Source organism: Ixodes scapularis, unplaced genomic scaffold (genome assembly GCF_016920785.2).
Source record: "Ixodes scapularis isolate PalLabHiFi unplaced genomic scaffold, ASM1692078v2 PGA_scaffold4__175_contigs__length_147842914, whole genome shotgun sequence".
NCBI lineage: Eukaryota > Metazoa > Arthropoda > Arachnida > Ixodida > Ixodidae > Ixodes > Ixodes scapularis.
Genome location: NW_024609879.1, coordinates 63279048 through 63296316, shown reverse-complemented (window position 1 = coordinate 63296316; position 17269 = coordinate 63279048). Strand labels below are relative to the sequence as shown.

Below are 17269 nucleotides of genomic sequence, written 5' to 3'. Positions count from 1 at the left end.
GATGGCATCATATGACTGAATCCGAGAGACGCGAGGTATTGCACAGTGAGCACACATAAAAGCATACGAAATGTCTGGTTACACATGAAGGAACATGAAACAGTTCTGCTCTAATTTGCCTGTAGCTGTTTACAAAGGCATTGGGGGACATCTTCACAGACTCCTTCTTTAAATAGGGTGGACATGCCTGCAAGAAGCAGTAACATCATTCCACATCGCATAGGCTGTAACTATTTGCTATTACCGATGTGCAATAGGTGTTTGTTGCCCGTAGTAATTACTCTACATGTGATGTGCACGAATTTGTGGCTCCGGTGTCGACCAAGGCAATGAATTTGTGAGCCAAATATTAATGTCTTATTATTGTCACTCCCAATAAAAGGAATTTCCTTGCATCTTGTGGAAGTGCTACCTGGGCTCCGGATCATTTGTTTCCTGCAGTATGGCACCCAGGCCCAATCCCATGCCATTCAAGAAAGAAAATTGAGACGGCACGTGCAGTTGCCTGGTAGAAAAACAGCTTTTCTACCAGGCAACTAGAACCCAGTTGTCTGGTAGCTGTGATGCTTGGCCGAACAATGCAAACAAAGAAATTGTTAGCTATCTGGGCCAGCAGCCTCTGAAAAGCATTCATTTAAGGATTAGCAGGAAAATAAGAATAAAGTGTTGGTTTCAAACTTTTGGACATAAAAGGAATAGAATACTAACTCCAGACGACAACTACTTATTTCAACCAGCAACAAAATTCATCACTGTCATTGCTGGTTGAAGGAAGCAGTCCACTGTAGTTTCTTTACATTCTTTGTGTTGGAAAGTTTTTGTACAATCTACTGATATGGCCACACATCCTTTAACAGTAAAACAAATTTTTTTGAAAATGCTGTAAACAAATGCCTCCAAAGCGCACTTCCAGCTTGTCGGAGTAATGAACCACGTCTCTGCAAACTGTGGTGTTCTCATACAATGCTAGTATCAAGCTTAATACTTTGCGACAATGCTCTCGTGTTAAGCTTTTCCTTGTTGCACCAGTACACGCGGAGAAGCACTCATGCTCTCGCTGTAAGTTTTCCCACATCGCACTGGTGCATGTGAAAAGCACCAGCTCTTTTTTGGTAACCTTCTCCACGCTGCGGAGAAATGCCAGTGCTCTCGCAGTTAGCTTTCTTACGTTGCTCTGGTGCACGCAGAGAAACACCGGGCATTATTTGTGGAGTGATCAGAAAGGAAAAAAGGGGCCCATGTGCGCTAGCTATTGTTGGGGCAGGATTGATATCAAACGCAGTGTGTTGATGTAACTACTAAGGTATAAGACAAATTGGCACCCCACCAAATGTAAGTAAACAACATCAAACTCGATTTGTAATGCAGAACAGTTTATTCACATTATAACACAAAATTCTGATTTCCTCGAAGCACTTCAGACTCGGAAAGAATCATCGGACTGTAGCGCCTAGTTGTTGGTTTCTTCAGAGCCAATTTACACAAGTAGCAACTTGCTCAGTTTTCAAGGGGCCTTGTTTTTGGAGCCTTCTTGTTACCAGATGTGAGGCCCACGAACTTTTTGCTATAATATCCCCAGCCTCTTAGAAAGACTATATGTCGTCAGATTAACAAAACTTTGCTGGAAAAGTCGGAGAATTCTGAAGAGACAACATGGCACGGTCAATAGGGCACCCTTGATGGTCCAGCCGTCCCACGAGCGGGTCCCTGGCATTGCCTCCTTGTGGTCCTGCTGGATCTTGGCCCTGGCCATCTTCTCCAGGATGCTCCGTACTTGCTGGCCCATGAACCCAGCGAGGACCTGCACACAGTACTTGACATTAGCACCAAAGCTGATTGTCAGCTGCAGTCACCTCACTCGTTCAAATTATTAAAGATGTTGCCTTGAAGATTTCACAGAAAAGGTGCTGCGCCTTTAGCTTTACATACAAGGCACCTATGCCAAAACGTCTAACTGGGACCGGTTGGCATCTCGACTGGTTACAACTGGAACTAACTGGTCCCAAGTTGGAATTGGCTGTTACCAATAGGAGTGCAACTGGGACTAGCTGAGGGGTCAACTGGCTTGACTATGCCCAGATGGGGAACGGGTAGGGGTAACTGGGACCAGTTAAGGAGTTAACTGGTTGGAGGGATTCCCAGGGGAAGTTTTAATTGTTTTCCCATTCCCTGTTGGGGTTCACATGCCGTGTCCATTTTGACAAGATGGGGGTGTATTGATCTTTGCTAGTGAAGGAAAAAAAAACTTAAATAGATAGATTTACAGAAATGAATAAACCTTTAATTACGAGGTATACATTTATGGATTTAAAAAAATATGTCGAATTTCAATGTACATATCCTTTTATAAATTGCAATATAATTAGTGGCATAAAAAATATTTACTTAAATCAACATTTATGTACATGTATAAAAATGTATTAAGCATTGAAGCAAAGACCTACTCTTTTTTTTTTAATCGGACCCAGCAGGCCATTGTGACACGCATGTGGATTAGTTTTACGCATTGTCGACAGATGGCACATGTGACGTAGTGAAAAATCACCAATCATGATTTTTAACGATGATGAAGTTGAGAGGCTGAAGGTACAGAATATTACAGTTGAGAAAGCTAGTAAATACAAGTATCTAGGAGTATGCATATGTGATGGTGCAGAATATCTCAGTGAGCATGAAAAGTATATAATAGGTAAGGGCAACAGAAATGCAGCTGTAATGAAAAATAGAGCACTTTGAAATTACAACAGGTATGAGGTGGTGAGAGAGATTTGGAAAGGGGTCATGGTGCCTGGCTTGAATTTTGGAAATGCAGTGCTATGCGTGAAATCCGAAGTGCACGCGAGACTAGAAATAAAACAGTGCAGAGTAGGTAGGCTGGCTTTGGGGACACATTGCAAAACACCAAACCAGGGAGCTAGTACAAGGAGACATGGGATGGGCGTCATTTGAGAGCAGGGAAGCGGTGAGCAAGATAGAATTTGAGGATTGGTTGAGGCAAATGGATGGGTGGCAATGGGCACAAAAGGTTTTCAGCTATTTATACATGAGGAGTGTAGACACAAAGTGGAGACAGTGCACTAGGGAGTTAGGAGGACAGTTTTTAAGGCTATAGTGGACTTAGGAAGAGCAGGTGTCAGTTAAGGCCACAGAAAGAGATTGGTGGCTAGAGAGAATGCAGACAAAGACGGCTCTGGAAAACTATAAATTAAAGAAAACAGTTATTGCCAAAGAAAGCATTTATGACCATTCTAGGGGAAGCTCATTGTTGTTTGAGGCGAGGACGGGTGTACTGCAAACCAGAACACACAGAGCGAAGTACCAGGAAATGGATACAGTGTGCACTGCTTGTGGAGAGGAGAGACGAGACGGCTGAGCACTTGATACTCTGCTGTAAAGGGCTTCACCCTATGCCGACCGAAGAGAACATAGATTTAATAAAGTCATTGGGTTTTAGAAACAGCGAAGGAACAGTGGATTTCAAGACAGTAGAGATTACCAAGCAAATATTAAATGAATGGTGGCAGAAAGCGAGAGAAAACTAGGTATTTTCTTATTAACTGATGGCAAGGGTGTTTTATAGCCTCACTTTCTTTGCAGTGCGGAGTGAATATAGCTTTCACATTTAAATATTCTAAGCTTAAATGGTAAAACAGAATGGCTAGGTGGCGTAAGCTACCGCCCGATCCAAAGGGCTCAGCCGGATTCATCCATCTGTCCATCCAGTGGTCGGTAGAGAAGAAAAACCATCGCCGAAGTTGGTGTATTGATAAACGTGTCGTTATGAAAATGTCAAAACCATATCTGCGCTTCTTGCGACCCAACGGTGAACTTCGAGGGCAGAAAGATGCAGTTCAACGACCGGAGGGCACCCAGGGAGAAACCAGACAGAAGAGAAAACAGCCGCGGAGGGCACAATGGTAAAAATGGCGGAAAGTCTACCCGAACTGGCAGCTGTTGTGACACAAGCAATTGGAATTGTTTGATTGTAAGGTGGGAGCGCAACCGCATCCTATCAGGACTTCACCTGCGCAACGCGGAAATACGGGTGAGCACCTTTCTCCACGCGATGGAGAGAAGCTAGGGACGTCGTCACGGATGCTGACAGACGCCAGCGGCTAATCTTTCACCTCGCACAAATACTAGCTCTGAAAGGGCGATTCAATCGTCGCAATTAGCTAACGAGGCAACTGAAGCGGTCCTTAGAGCTACGCTGTGCTTCCTTCAACCCGGAAACGTGGACGTCACCGAACCTATTTATTTTCATTCTCGGTTTTTGACAATAAAGACTGGTCAACCTTCCAAGTTGTGCCGTGTTTCGTTGCTGGAGTTGGCACCGTTCTGTCAACCAGTTGAATCCAACCAGTAATTTAGCTCGCCACATGAGCGGGTCAATTTTCAGTTCCCCTCTTTACGGCGAGCCTTGCAATCGTTGCCGCCCTATATTCGCGCTCTTTAGTGCAGCGACATAACGCACGTGTGCATACCTTGTTGCCGATCCGGCTTGGGTGGACGCCGTCGCGGCCGACCCCCTGGTGCCACTCGTCAGCCAGCCCGTCAAGGAACGTGAACCCTTCCCTGCGACACAACTCTCGCAGCAGCGAGTTCACCACTCGGTAACGGTCATTCAAAGCCTCGATCTCTGCAGCGTGACTACGCTGCCATTCCAATGAGCAGAACCTATTCTCCCGTCTCGGAAGAACGGCAGAAAAGGCGATCTGCATCATTGGATTGCGTTCACAGATCTGGGCAGCTAGACGACGATACTTGTCGATGTTCACGCTGGCACTAATATGGGAATTATTAGTGCCAACGTGCAGGATGACAACATCAAAATCGGGTAGCCTCTCAGACACCTGGGAAAACAAGTGCTCGATTCTAATACCACTAAACGGCGCAACCTCAACAGCCAACCGACTATTCAATGGCAAGTACTGGGGCAAGTTACTTCACCATCGAATCGCCGGCTACCAAAACTCGAGGCACGTTGGGGGTGCGATCAAAGCTAAAATACAAAGAGTAGCACTAGATACAGAAAAATGTATTGCTAAAAAGAACAAGACAATGCTGAACAAAACGCTTCAAGGAGTGCGAAAAATCAGTCAAAATAGCTTGCGTGACCGGAGCCGACAGCAGCGCGGGCAGGACCCGACCACAGAAGACTACAGCACTACAGCGGCAGACGCACATGGTCGAGCAGATGTCATAACAAAGGCAACATCCGGGGCCGGGGATGATACGTTACTTCCGGCGTCGAAGGAGTGATTTCCACACAGCCGTCTCTCCTCCGACGCGACTACGTCACTTCCGGCGTCGGAGGAACGATTTGCACACAGGTCCCACTCCTCCGACGCCCGTCGGAGGAAGCACTTCCAAAGCAAACACCACAGGGGAAAGAAAAGACTGAACTGAGAGTATCAGTTAAAGTGTTCAATGGAGACAAAAATGAAAAATGCAAAGCATAGTTTGACAATTACGACAATGGCGCCTAAAGACCCGTTCACACTCTTGCAACCGAGTACGACCGAGAGAGACAAGATCGGTTTTTAAGCCTTTTGCGATCTCTTAGGACCAGCCCCGCTGCAGCGCATCCGGTCCTAAAAAAACCGGTCTGGTCTCTTTCGGTCGTACTCGGTTGCAATAGTGTGAACGAGCCTTAAGTGACGCGACAAAATGCAGTGTAAAACACATGACATCTAGTAAGGCTGAATCTTAGGGCAAAATGAAAATTGGGCAAAAGACATTTGGCAATGAAACAAAAATTAAGGCAAGACACTGGGCGAGTAGCCAGTTATACAATTCTTCCTACATGCTGCAGGAAATAAAAGCGAAAACTTCACATAAAAAAAATGTTCATGGACATGTAGTAGCATTCGAAGTAGTTGTCTTCTGAAATGTCTGTCACCACACACAAAAAAAAAAACAAAAAAATTCACTGAGGTTGGTTCTGGTTAGTGTCCATTGATTCCCATATACACTTGTTGAAATTAACTTAAAAGGTCCTTTAGAGTCATCACATAGGCTTTAAAGCGTCCTGGCAGTCGCCGAGTTCGACGTGGGTGACTCTCTTGTAGGGTAGTGGATGTGTCGAGACCCTGGCCTTGGGTTTCTGGAGGATCCAACGGGGGTGTTGGCTCACTGCCTGATGCCAATGGCACTCTCACTGGGGACGGCGCTACTACCGGTTCTGGTGCACCTTCGAAGGAGGTGCCAGAAGCTGCACCCTCAGTGGCCGTCTCTGTGCGGCTGGAGGACCAGCTGGCCTCTGACCAACTGTTGTCTGGCGACGTCCCAGGAGTCAGGCTCTGCTCAGGGGACTGAGCATTCTCCTCGGGCACAGGTTGCACCTCTGCAAGACCCTCGGGGAGGGGACTCCCAGCTGGAACAGGATCCTCAGGAAAAGGAGGAGGAACCTCGGGGCTCAGGCCAGAGTCAGGACGTTGACCCTCAGGGTCTGGATTGGTGGTGTCCGGGCTGGCCGGACCAAGAACAGGAACAGGCGGCTCTGGGGGAGCCGGCCGGACTGCAGGCGGAACAACTGCAGGGAAAAAAGGGGGGGTCCGGGGGGAACAAATCTTCCCAGAACCAAGACGTTCTTGTTGACGAAGGTTGGAGAGTTGTGTGCGTTAACTTCGAAGCATGCCAGGTGTAGCTGGACCCACTTGGTCTTGGATCTTCTGGGGAGAAGCATGCTTCATCTGTAACTTTCCTCTGTGACAAGGTTTGTTGACCTTAACGGTCTGTCCAGGAATGAATGTAGGTCGCTTGACAGCACGTCTTCTGTCTGAGTATATCTTCATTCGTTCTTGATATTTCTTGATTGTCTGTGGAAGCCTTTGGACCTTGGGACTTGTGGGTCGGGGACTGGACACCCCGAAAGATGAAGACGGTTGCGATGGTTCCTGCTGTGAAGCAAGAACGCAGGAGTCTCTCCTGTCGCAGCATGACGAGTGGCACGGTACACTCCCAAGTATTCCGTGACGGCGTCTCGGAGGTTGCGTTGCTGTACGACAGCCAACTGAATGGTAGACTTCAAGACGCGGTTGAAGCGTTCCACTTGTCCATTCGCTTGAGGATGGTACAGGGATGACCTGAGATGACGAATACCCTGATTCTTGAAAAATTCTGTAAATTCCCTGGATATGAACTGGGGGCCGTTGTCAGTGACTATTTCTTCTGGCAGCCCCTCTCATGCGAAAACAGTCTTTAGAAAGTCTATCACAGACGCAGTCGTGACGTTGTGGACACTCATGACCTCTGGCCACTTGCTGTGGTAGTCCACAAGCGTTACAAAGAAACGTTTGTTGCGTGGAGCGCGTTCGAACGGACCAACGATGTCCATACCTAACTTCGTCCAAGGACGAGATGGAAAACCAACTGGCTGTAAAGGTGCTTGGAAGGTCTTTGCAGGTTTGTCCGTACACTGACAGATGGTGCAATGTTGTACATATTGTTTGATGTGTAGAGATACTTGAGGCCACCAGTACAGTTCTTTGATGAGGCCTGTGGTCCTCGTGATCCCTTGATGCGTCTCGTGCACTATCTCGATGACCTGGTCACGTAGACTGGTCGGCACGACTGTCTTTTCGGCATTAAACAGCAGTCCATCCACCTGGGACAGCTGTTCTCGGACTGCGAAGTAGGGCTTGAACCCTGGAGGCAGCTTGTCTTCAGCTGGTCACGTTCAAGAGATGCACTCCATGACCTTCGGTAGAATGGGGTCACGAGCTGTCGCATCTTGGAAGTCACGCTGGTTTAGTGAGGCGCAGACAATAGAAACCACTTCTTCAGGAAACTCTGTGCCGTTTTCGATGTCCTTGACGGGCAGACGGGAAAGTGTGTCTGCGATAGTGTAGTCGGCTCCCTTGCGGTACTCCATGATGAAGTTGTAGTTGAACAGACGAGCTGTCCAACGGCTGATGCGTAACGGTCGGACTCCGGTGCCCTGCGTAGACATGAGGGTGACGAGTGCGCGATGGTCGGTGCGGATGGTGAATTGTCTTCTCCATAGGTAGGTATGCCACCTCTCGCACGACCACAAGATCGCCAGGGCCTCCTTTTCTCCCACGGAGTACCTTCGCTCGGTGTCCGTCAAGGAACGGCTTGCAAAGGCCACGGTCTTGAGCTTCTGCCCGTGCTGCTGTTGCAGAACTGCTCCAAGGCCGTAGTTCGAGGCATCGGTTGACACGATGACCGGTAACGTCGGGTCGAACATCGTTAAGATGGGTGCTTTCTGGAGAGCTGTCTTGACTTCTTGGAAGGCGCTCTCGACATCAGGAGTCCAAGAAAAAGAGTTGCCTTTGCGCAACAAACGACGCATCGGTTCGACCACTGTCGCGCAGTGTGGAATAAATTTGCTATAATACTCCACTAGACCGAGGAATGCCTTGAGTTGCGTCGGATCAGACGGTGTAGGGAAGTTTAGAACGGCTTCGGAAGGGGCGCGACGCCTTCCGCGGATAGACTATGGCCGAGAAAAGACAAGGTCGGAACGCGGAAAACCGCCTTTCGGTTCAGCTTCATGCCAGCGGACTTGATCCGTCGGAGAACTTCGCGCAGGTGCGCGTCATGCTTTTCAGGTGTCGATCCGTAGACGATCACGTCGTCTAAGTAGAACTGTACGCCGGGGCAGTCCTTGAAGATCTTTCACATTACTTGTTGGAACGCGGCTGGCGTGGAGGCCAGGCCGAAGCACTCTCTTGAAGCGAAATGAACCCTCATGCGTAATAAATGATGTGAGGTCTCGACTCTTGGGGTCGAGTCGCACTTGGCCGACGCGAGGTCGAGTTTGGAAAAGCAAGATGCTCCTTTGAGCGAGTTTAGGAGTTCATCGATATGCGGTAGTGGAAAAAAGTCGATCACGACCGCGCGGTTAGGAGCTCGTAGATCAACGCACATGCGGATACCGCCGTCTTTCTTCTTTACAACGACGATCGGCGAAACCCACTTGGAGGCGCTGATGCGCTCGATCACGCCCTGACGTTCGAGCTTCTGGATCTCAACCGTTACGGACTCGCGCAGCGTGAACGGTAAACGACGGAGTTTTGCCTGAACGGGCAGAACATGACGACAGACTGTGATGGTATGTGTCTGGTTTACGACCAGACCCAACTCTGACGAAAAAAGTTCTTCGAACTCCTCAAAACCGGGAGGAAGCTTAGAACAATCGGTCATCGATGACGGGGAGCGGTCACTTGAAGAGGTCGACGGACCTTGGGCTGTGGGAACAGCTGACGACGAAGTTCCAAAGGCACCAGAAAAGTGAGTGGACGGCCTGGAGTCCGTCGCGGACAATGGCTGCGGGACCTCAGCCTCGGTTAAATGTCCCGGGACGTCTAAACCGGAAGCAGCGGCGTCGATGTGAAAACACTTTAACGGTACGCCGGACAAGATCATCTTGAGGTCATGCACCGCGTACACTCCAAGTAGGGAACGACCGTTGCGTACAACGTAGAAAAGGATGGTCGCGAAGCGATCTTTGAACATGACGTTTGCGTGGAAGCATCCCAAGACGGGAATGGAACCCTTTAGATAGTGCACCAAAGTGCGCGGCGGCTTCGATAACTTGATGCGGCCGCTTCGATTAATGCGGTTAAAAGTGGCGTCCGACAGAAGGGAAACCTCAGCACCGGTGTCAATGAGAATAGAGAGAGGAAAGCCGTTCACCTCCACATCGGCTGTGAAGCTCCGGCGCTGAAGTCCGGGTCGTTGCTCCTGACGACCACCGGGCGACCCCACCGTGTAGCCGCTTGGCCGCAGCTCGTCGTTGTCGTCGTTATCCAAGAAGGTGGTGACGCCTCGCACGGAGGTGCCTGTCGGACCAGGCTGGCGACAGTCGTAGTAGCCGCGGGCAGAAGCCTGCCGCCCAGAAGGAAGGGCCAGTTGACGTTGATCCCGGTCGCTCCTCGGACGGCTTCGACACACATTTGCAAAAGTGTTCCACACGGCCACACGAGAAACATGTGGCTCCGGATGCTGGGCACTCATCTCGGGGGTGGCTTCACCTTCCACAGAAAAAGCATCCGTCCTCGCGAACGAGGAAACACACGCCGGGTGGAGGATCGCGTGGGCGCGCACCGAAGAACGGTCGGGAGGGAGCTCGCGATTGCCGGCAGTCTTGCTCTCGACGCGGCGGAAAAGGAGGAAGGGGGCGCTCGCGTCCCGACGAAGGAGGGGGAGGCTTGCGCCTCGGACGAGAGGAGCAAGATGGCTCGCATGTCGACAAAGAAGGGGGAGGAGGAAGACGCTCACGCCTCGGCGAAGATGGACGCGACCGTGCCCATCTTGAATCCGATCGACCACGTGCGGCGTGTTCAGACTCCGAGTCTAACGACAAGCGTCGGAAGAGATCGCAATCATGAGACGTCCGCTCAAACTGCTGCGCTAACTGAACAGCACGCTCGAGGCTAGGTGCGTTAGCTCCGCCGGACTCTCTGATTAAACGATCTTGGACTTCCCATTCCGTGTTACGGATCCCCGAAATAAACATATCCGCGACGCGGCTCTCCAAGGACTCTCCGTAGTCGCAAAACGATGCTAGGCGTCTGAGCGCCCCAAGATACTCGAGGACGGTCTCTCCTGGACCCTGGACCCTCGTGACAAACTTTCTACGCTCAACTACGACGTTTTGAGCGGAAGCGAAGTGGGTGTCCAAAGCGGACAACAAAACCTGGAACTCAACTTGTGCTGCGTTAACGGCTGGACCCGCTAGGTTAAACGCATCAACGACGCGATTTCCTTCCTCTCCTAAAAAAGACAACAAAATCGCCCTTTTCCACTTCGGCGGAAAATCCTCGGCGTCGATCGCCTTGAGGTGATTCAAGAAACCTCGCTTTCACGTCTGCCACGGCATTGACGGTTCGCCAGGCGTGGGGAGAAATTCGGCGGGAACGCGACCCTGCGCAGCCGCCATATTGGAAACAGCGGACAAAGGCGCCGTTCCTTGTTAAAAAAAAAAATACACGTCCCGTCTAGACGCAGAGTACGCTTCGGAGAAAAAAAAAAACACTGCGGTGGGCCGCCGTTATACTAGAGCTCCCGCCAAGGGAAAAAAACAGCACCGGCTGTGACGCGGTGGGTTACGAAATTCAAAAAAAAATAATCCCATGCTCGTTCGCCAAAATGTAGTAATTAAAACTCGTCGCCAAAATGTTGTATTAAAGAAAATCCTCGTCGCCATAAAAGAAGAAAATGCGGACACCCGTGAAAATACAAAGGAAACGCAGGGCCGAGGCGGCCTGCTAAAAAGGGATGCAGTCTCACATGCTGAAGCGAGGCGATACGGCGGGCGCCGGCGGGGCCCAAGGGCGGGAACGCCCGGAGGAAGGAGACGTCCACTAGCTTCTGGGTCCAAACACGTACTGGGTGATTTCAGAAAAGATCGACCAAAGGGTGGCTGGTCGACATTTTTAAATCAACTGATGTTTTTATATGACATTGTCTAGTGTCTGGTATAAACGAATCCACACTTAGTTTTGACCAGAAAAAAAAATTTGGAGACAAGAAAAATCGTAAGGCAGGGAGAGGTGGACAGTTGCAATAACGCGCACTGATGGAGGGGGCAAGTTTGAAAGTGAATAATTAAAACAATAAAATTAGGAGAATTTTAAAACTTTTTACAAACAAACTATGGGTACAACTTGCTTGTGATATAAAGTAATAATATTTATTAAAAATTTATTTAGTTTTTTAAAATTGCCAAACATGCCTGCTCGAACGACAAATGGCAAACTTTGGAAATCTGTATCTCATGAAATAATTTAATCATTATTACATAACTTGCAGAAATTATTTTACTAATATATGGCTATTATTGAAAAAATAAATAAGGTATCTGAGTGACACAATAGTTACAATATATTTAGGCAAACATGGGAAAAAAATCAAACAAAGAAAAATTCCAATGCGAATAAAAAAAAAACACCACCTTCGATTTTTTTTAAATTTGGGTACCCTGTTATACTCTATTTCGGCATTCATTTCTATTAAAAACATGTTGCATCATTGCACTGTGAAAGAAGAAACAACTCCCCAAAGTAGGGTCCTTTTTCAAAGCCTACACTTAGCTCTGTCCTATACAAGAAGTGACTCTGAGTTCCAGTTTCATGAAACTTGCACAAATCTTTTATATACATTTATTCAGATGAGGTCATTGATAAAAAGAGTGATCAGTCACACAGTAAAAGGGAGGAGAAACTATATACAGCATTTTACATAAGCGTACAAAGTCGTATCATATTAGAGACTAATGATTTGAGAAAAGATGATGCAGTGTGAAGTTGTACCTTCCGGTATATTTTACATCTAGAGTAAAATAAATAACTTTACTTCCACACACAAAAACAAAGATATGATAGTAAGATATTTAGGTTGGCTGTGTATTTACGATTACAAACAATTTCAGGTGACGGATGCCATAGTGCCTAACTGGAGCAGCTTCGATGTTCTCGGTGTATGAATGAATCGTGGCAAGCCGATATATTTTATCCTGCTCGAGGATAACATTTTGGGATTTTTTTTATAGTGATCAGATAAAAATTATTAGTAACCACCAACAAAAACAGTAGGTTAAATACCCCGTGAAGAAAAATGTGATAAATAAGATGTCCCTGCATTCAAAATGAGCAGTCCTTGGGAAATCAAATTCGGCACTTTACGCTAAGGTTTTCCTCGCTGTACCCATTTAATAAAGTTGCTTCCAAGCAGATCCGACTGTCCGTGCTACATATACGTCACAGGTCCCTTCTGTTGATGACATGCTGAGCCGCCACGCGTGCCAAGACTGAATGCCAGGGAAGGCGCGCACCGTCAGCCACTCTTCTTTTTTTTGTTCACGATACCGAACAACCTCATTTTCGTCCAGATATACAAGATGCACGCCTTTCAGTTTCTTTGATAGAACGCTCACCATTGTCCTGGCCGTCTGAATTGCGCTTACTGAACGTTCTCTCAGGTTGTTCAGCGTGGCCTGGTGCTTCACGAGTCCGCCAACTCCGTCACATGCATTTTTCCCATGTCCAGATGCAGAAAATAACCACTGGGCTTGTGGGCAATCGTCCTTTGCAAATTGGTGAAGCTGGTAGCGATTCTTGAAATGACTGGCGGCGCCGTCACTTACGTACGTCACGTACGAGTATACCGCAACGTTGTCTTCAACCCACTCCTTCACTTTTTCTAGAGCCAAGCAAGCGTGAGCGGCATCGTGACCAGGTCCTCACTGATGATGGCAAAGCTGTTTGTAGATTTTCTTGCCGTCACTACACATGTAAATATCGAAACTTGTTTTTTTTTCCAGTGATATGCTTGCACTTCGTCAGGAAGCACGATGGTCCAGTTTTCAGCAAAGTCAAAATGAAAGACAATGCTCCCGCGTTGCATGCACTGTTTTTCATCGTAGATCGCTTTACCTTGCGTTTGCCGGATATGGTTGTGAAGTACCCAACTTCCAACCGTCACTTGGATGACTTTTAGGAAAGTCTCAGGTTCCAAAGTTTTTTTTACAAGGTCGCCGGACTCCCATGTTGCAAGCACAATCTCTTCATCCTCCGGGATATCAAGTTCCTGGAGTGTAAGAAACTGGCCTTTTGGGCAGTGATCACAGTCTCCTTGAAGGCACAGTTCTGTTGCTGGGTCGCACAGAAATGCCGAGTTCATTTCACCAGTGTTGAATGTTGAGCCTGTAACGTTCTCTAGAGCGGCAGTACAAAGATAATAATTGGCGCAGCGCACACAAACGCACACTTCCTGGTGTGGAATACATTGGACCCATCTAGGGCGCAACGAATAAAATTTCGTTAGCCCAACGCCGGAATCGGGATGCTTGTCTTTGTATATACGGAAGGCCTCTCGTATTGAGCGTGTCATGAAGCACTTTGGCACGAACGTTTTCTCTCCGTTGAGCATGACAGAGATGACGTCCTTCTGGTTGGGACTTTGGCGCGAACATTGTAGCTCGTCTTTCGTGAAGTACTCTAGGGCAGCAGACAGGTTTTCAGGGCTCACCTTGCACCTCGTGTAAGGATCCGGCTCATACCACACGCCATGCTTTTCCTTGAGTTTTCGGGATTTACTGATGAGGTACATTGAGGCCAGTGGAATCATCTTTTGAACCTCATTCTTCGTCAGTGTTGACGGCAGGAGTGTAAGCAGTTGACAACGTTCCCGGAGAGAGGTGGCGGTTTCAAAGGCCTGCCGAAAGTTGTCCACCCACTCAGTGCATGTGGAGCATGTTGGTTCGGACGACCCCGATGGTGCGTCCCTGTCGTACGCAATACGTAGCCTTGAGCGTATATTCTTGACAGCAACCTGCTCCAGTTCTGTCTGCTTTCTCTTGACATAGGCAGGCCTGTCCCGACTTCTTACGACGCTTGGTTGTCTCAGCGGCGACACATCTGTAGGTAGTATGCTGCGATTTAGATCTTCAATTGCTTCTTCAGCTGGCACAAATATGTCAGGGCACTGCTCTGAGCTTCGCATCGAGATCTCCTTAGTGATGTGCATGAAGCAATGGTAGCACAGCTAGTCCGTCGCACTCACTTTGGTGGAACAGTCAGGCGGAAGAATTTGCTTCAACGAGTTTCGGTCCAACTCGCCAACACTTCGAAAATTCCGCTGCTTTGGTATAGTCTTTTTGTGTTTGCAAAAGTAATCTGCACAAAACACTCGTTCGGAGCTCCAGGACGTCTTCATAATGTATACATAAATAATAGAAATTAAACCCCAACTGATGGCATATAATTGCCAAGTGAAAGAACTACTGGGTGCACAAGTGACAAGTCCGAGGCTGAGGAGCTCACTCACTGCAAACGTACATTTGAAAAGAGAGGTCACAACTGAGGCTGTCGGCAAAGCTTGATCCACGTCAAAGGAAGAAAGAGGGAAAGTCTCCAGACAAAAAATTGTGGTCAGCGGCCTTCGAAAAAGACTTTCCGGAATCGCACTGTCGTCCCTCCACGCGCTGATATGAAAGCACCCGAGCTTCTACCACGTGGTTCATGACACAGCCTGAGCCATGTCGGCGACCGGTTCGCGAGAGGTTGGCGGTGGGGTTACGTTGATGGTCACTCGGATTAGCCCTTGCTGTACTGAGCTACCGCCTGCAGTGCCTTATCGCCGGCTGGTGTCAACAACGAGAACACACACACCCTGTCTACACCAAAACTACAAGCGTTCACCGCACACGCGTCGCCGCCACTTTTAAGCTTTTGTGAAATTGCTTTCTTTTGCCGCGGAGAACCGCCTTATCTTAACTACGCGCCTGCAATCCTTCCAGGCGGGCGTACACAATATCAAGCGTTTCGAGAAATGCCCGTGGAGTAGAACTATGGGAAAATTCGGAGCCCGCGATGTCGATATCGTCGCCGTTGTGTTAGTACGCCGTCGCGTACTGCAGTCCCCCGTTGGGGGAGGGGGGGGGGCGGTCTTACTACGATAACATGGCGACAGCGTTTACACTCTATGTATTTACGCGAGGCTCAAGTATTTGGGGATAATGCTGCCGGTTGGTGTGCCCCTTTGTGCCCGATATTATCGCCCGTGACGCCAGCGAGTGAGATGGCGACAGGCATGACTGCTCAGTAAACAGGCGTCGGCGGCCATGTTTTGCTGGTTGAAGCGAACCCCCTTGTCCTTGACAGCGAGCGGGGAAAAAAGATTGTATCGGCCGTTTTGCCAGAACTAGCGACGAGTGTCGTCTGCGGTTTCCGGCAACTATTTTGCCAAAATCGTGAGCTTAGCGAGGAAATGATTTTTGCTAGCCACAGAACACTACCACGCAGAAAGGGAATGCTTGAACATGTTTTTGTTCTGGATATATATCAGGGATATATATGAGAGAGAGAGAGAGAGAGATGAAGGTAGAGCGGAAGAGGGAATAGCATATAGTGTCGCAGGAGAATAAAGTAAACAAAGTTCCTAGTGGCCGAAGGCTGCATGATCTTTTCTCGGATCACTAGTCCGTAATATGATACCTCTTTGTACACAGTAGTTTCTCCTTAATTTAAGTGTGTGAACGATTTCTTTAGTTATCATTGGCCTCATCTGAATAAAAATATATAAAAGATGTGTGTTGGTTTCATGAAACTGGAACTCAGAGCCAGTTCTTGCATAAAACACTGCTAAGTGTAGGCTTTGAAAAAGGACCCTACTTTGGGGAGTTGTATCTTCTTTCTCAATAAAATGATGCAACATGTTTTTAATGGAAATGAATGCCGAAATAGAGTATAACAGGTTACCTAAATTTAAAAAAAATCGAGGGTGGTGTTTTTTTTTTATTCGCATCGGAATTTTTCTTTGATTTTTTTCCATGTTTGACTAAATATATCCTAACTATTGTATCACACAGATACCTTAGTTATTTTTTAAATATTAGCTATATATCAGTAGAATAATATCTGCAAATTATATCATAATGATTAAATTATTTCATGAGATACAGACCTCCAAAGTTTGCCATTTGTCGTTCGAGCAGGCATGTTTGTCAATTTTTAGAAAAATAAATAAATTTTAAATAAATATGATTAATTTATATTACAAGCAAGCTATACCCATAGTTTGCGCCTAAAACGTATTAGAGTTCTCCTAATGTTATCGCTTTAGTTATTCACTCTCAAACGGGCCCCCTCCATCAGTGCGCGTTAATGCAACTGTCCACCACCTCATGCCTTACGATTTTTCCTGTCCCCAAGTATTTTTTCTAGTCAAAACTAAGTTTGGATTCGTTCATACCAGACACTAGACAATAACATATAAAAACATCAGTTGATTTGAAAATGTCGACTAGCCATCCTTTGGTCGATCTTATCTGAAATCACCCTACTATGTTTAGGGGAAACAACCCGGGGGCATGGCCCAATGGGTGTCCACTAGCGCCGTCTGGCCACGGGTATTGGTGTGGCAGTTAGTGGCGCCATCTGGTTAGTGTGGCGAGAAAGAACTAAATGAAAAAATTGAAATACTACAGTGTACCCAATAATGAAAGAGCCCATTATGTAGTGTGCTGAAAGGAATACTGAACCGAAATCTGAATTTCAGCTAAGAAGACAGTGGGAGCGCTTAATTAGAAGCTACAAACCCTAAGACACCACTTTTATAACAATATAGATTGATATGTCGAACGAATGGCTGTAGTCTTGGCAAAAGAAAAACGCAATTAAGTGAAGCTGACATCATGTTACCAGGCTCCTCAGCTTTGTCCTCCATGCTCAGGCAAGCTTCGAAGGAGCTCTCTGACGTGACGTCAGACAGCCTGCCAGCCTCGCTCAATTGCATCTTT

At 47.6% G+C, this 17269-nt stretch overlaps 1 protein-coding gene and 1 pseudogene across 1 annotated transcript; one reads left to right on the top strand and one right to left on the bottom strand.

The window, feature by feature from the left end:
• Nucleotides 1–17269, top strand: part of LOC120842381 — a 33657-nt pseudogene that overhangs the window by 11700 nt on the left and 4688 nt on the right.
• Nucleotides 1412–4939, bottom strand: LOC115317135. The gene is made up of 2 exons (XM_042293752.1): nt 4485–4939; nt 1412–1801 (listed from the first exon to the last, which is right to left on the bottom strand). Exons 1-2 carry the CDS (start codon nt 4722–4724, stop codon nt 1565–1567), a joined length of 477 nt encoding a protein of 158 aa, XP_042149686.1. The 5' UTR covers nt 4725–4939; the 3' UTR covers nt 1412–1564.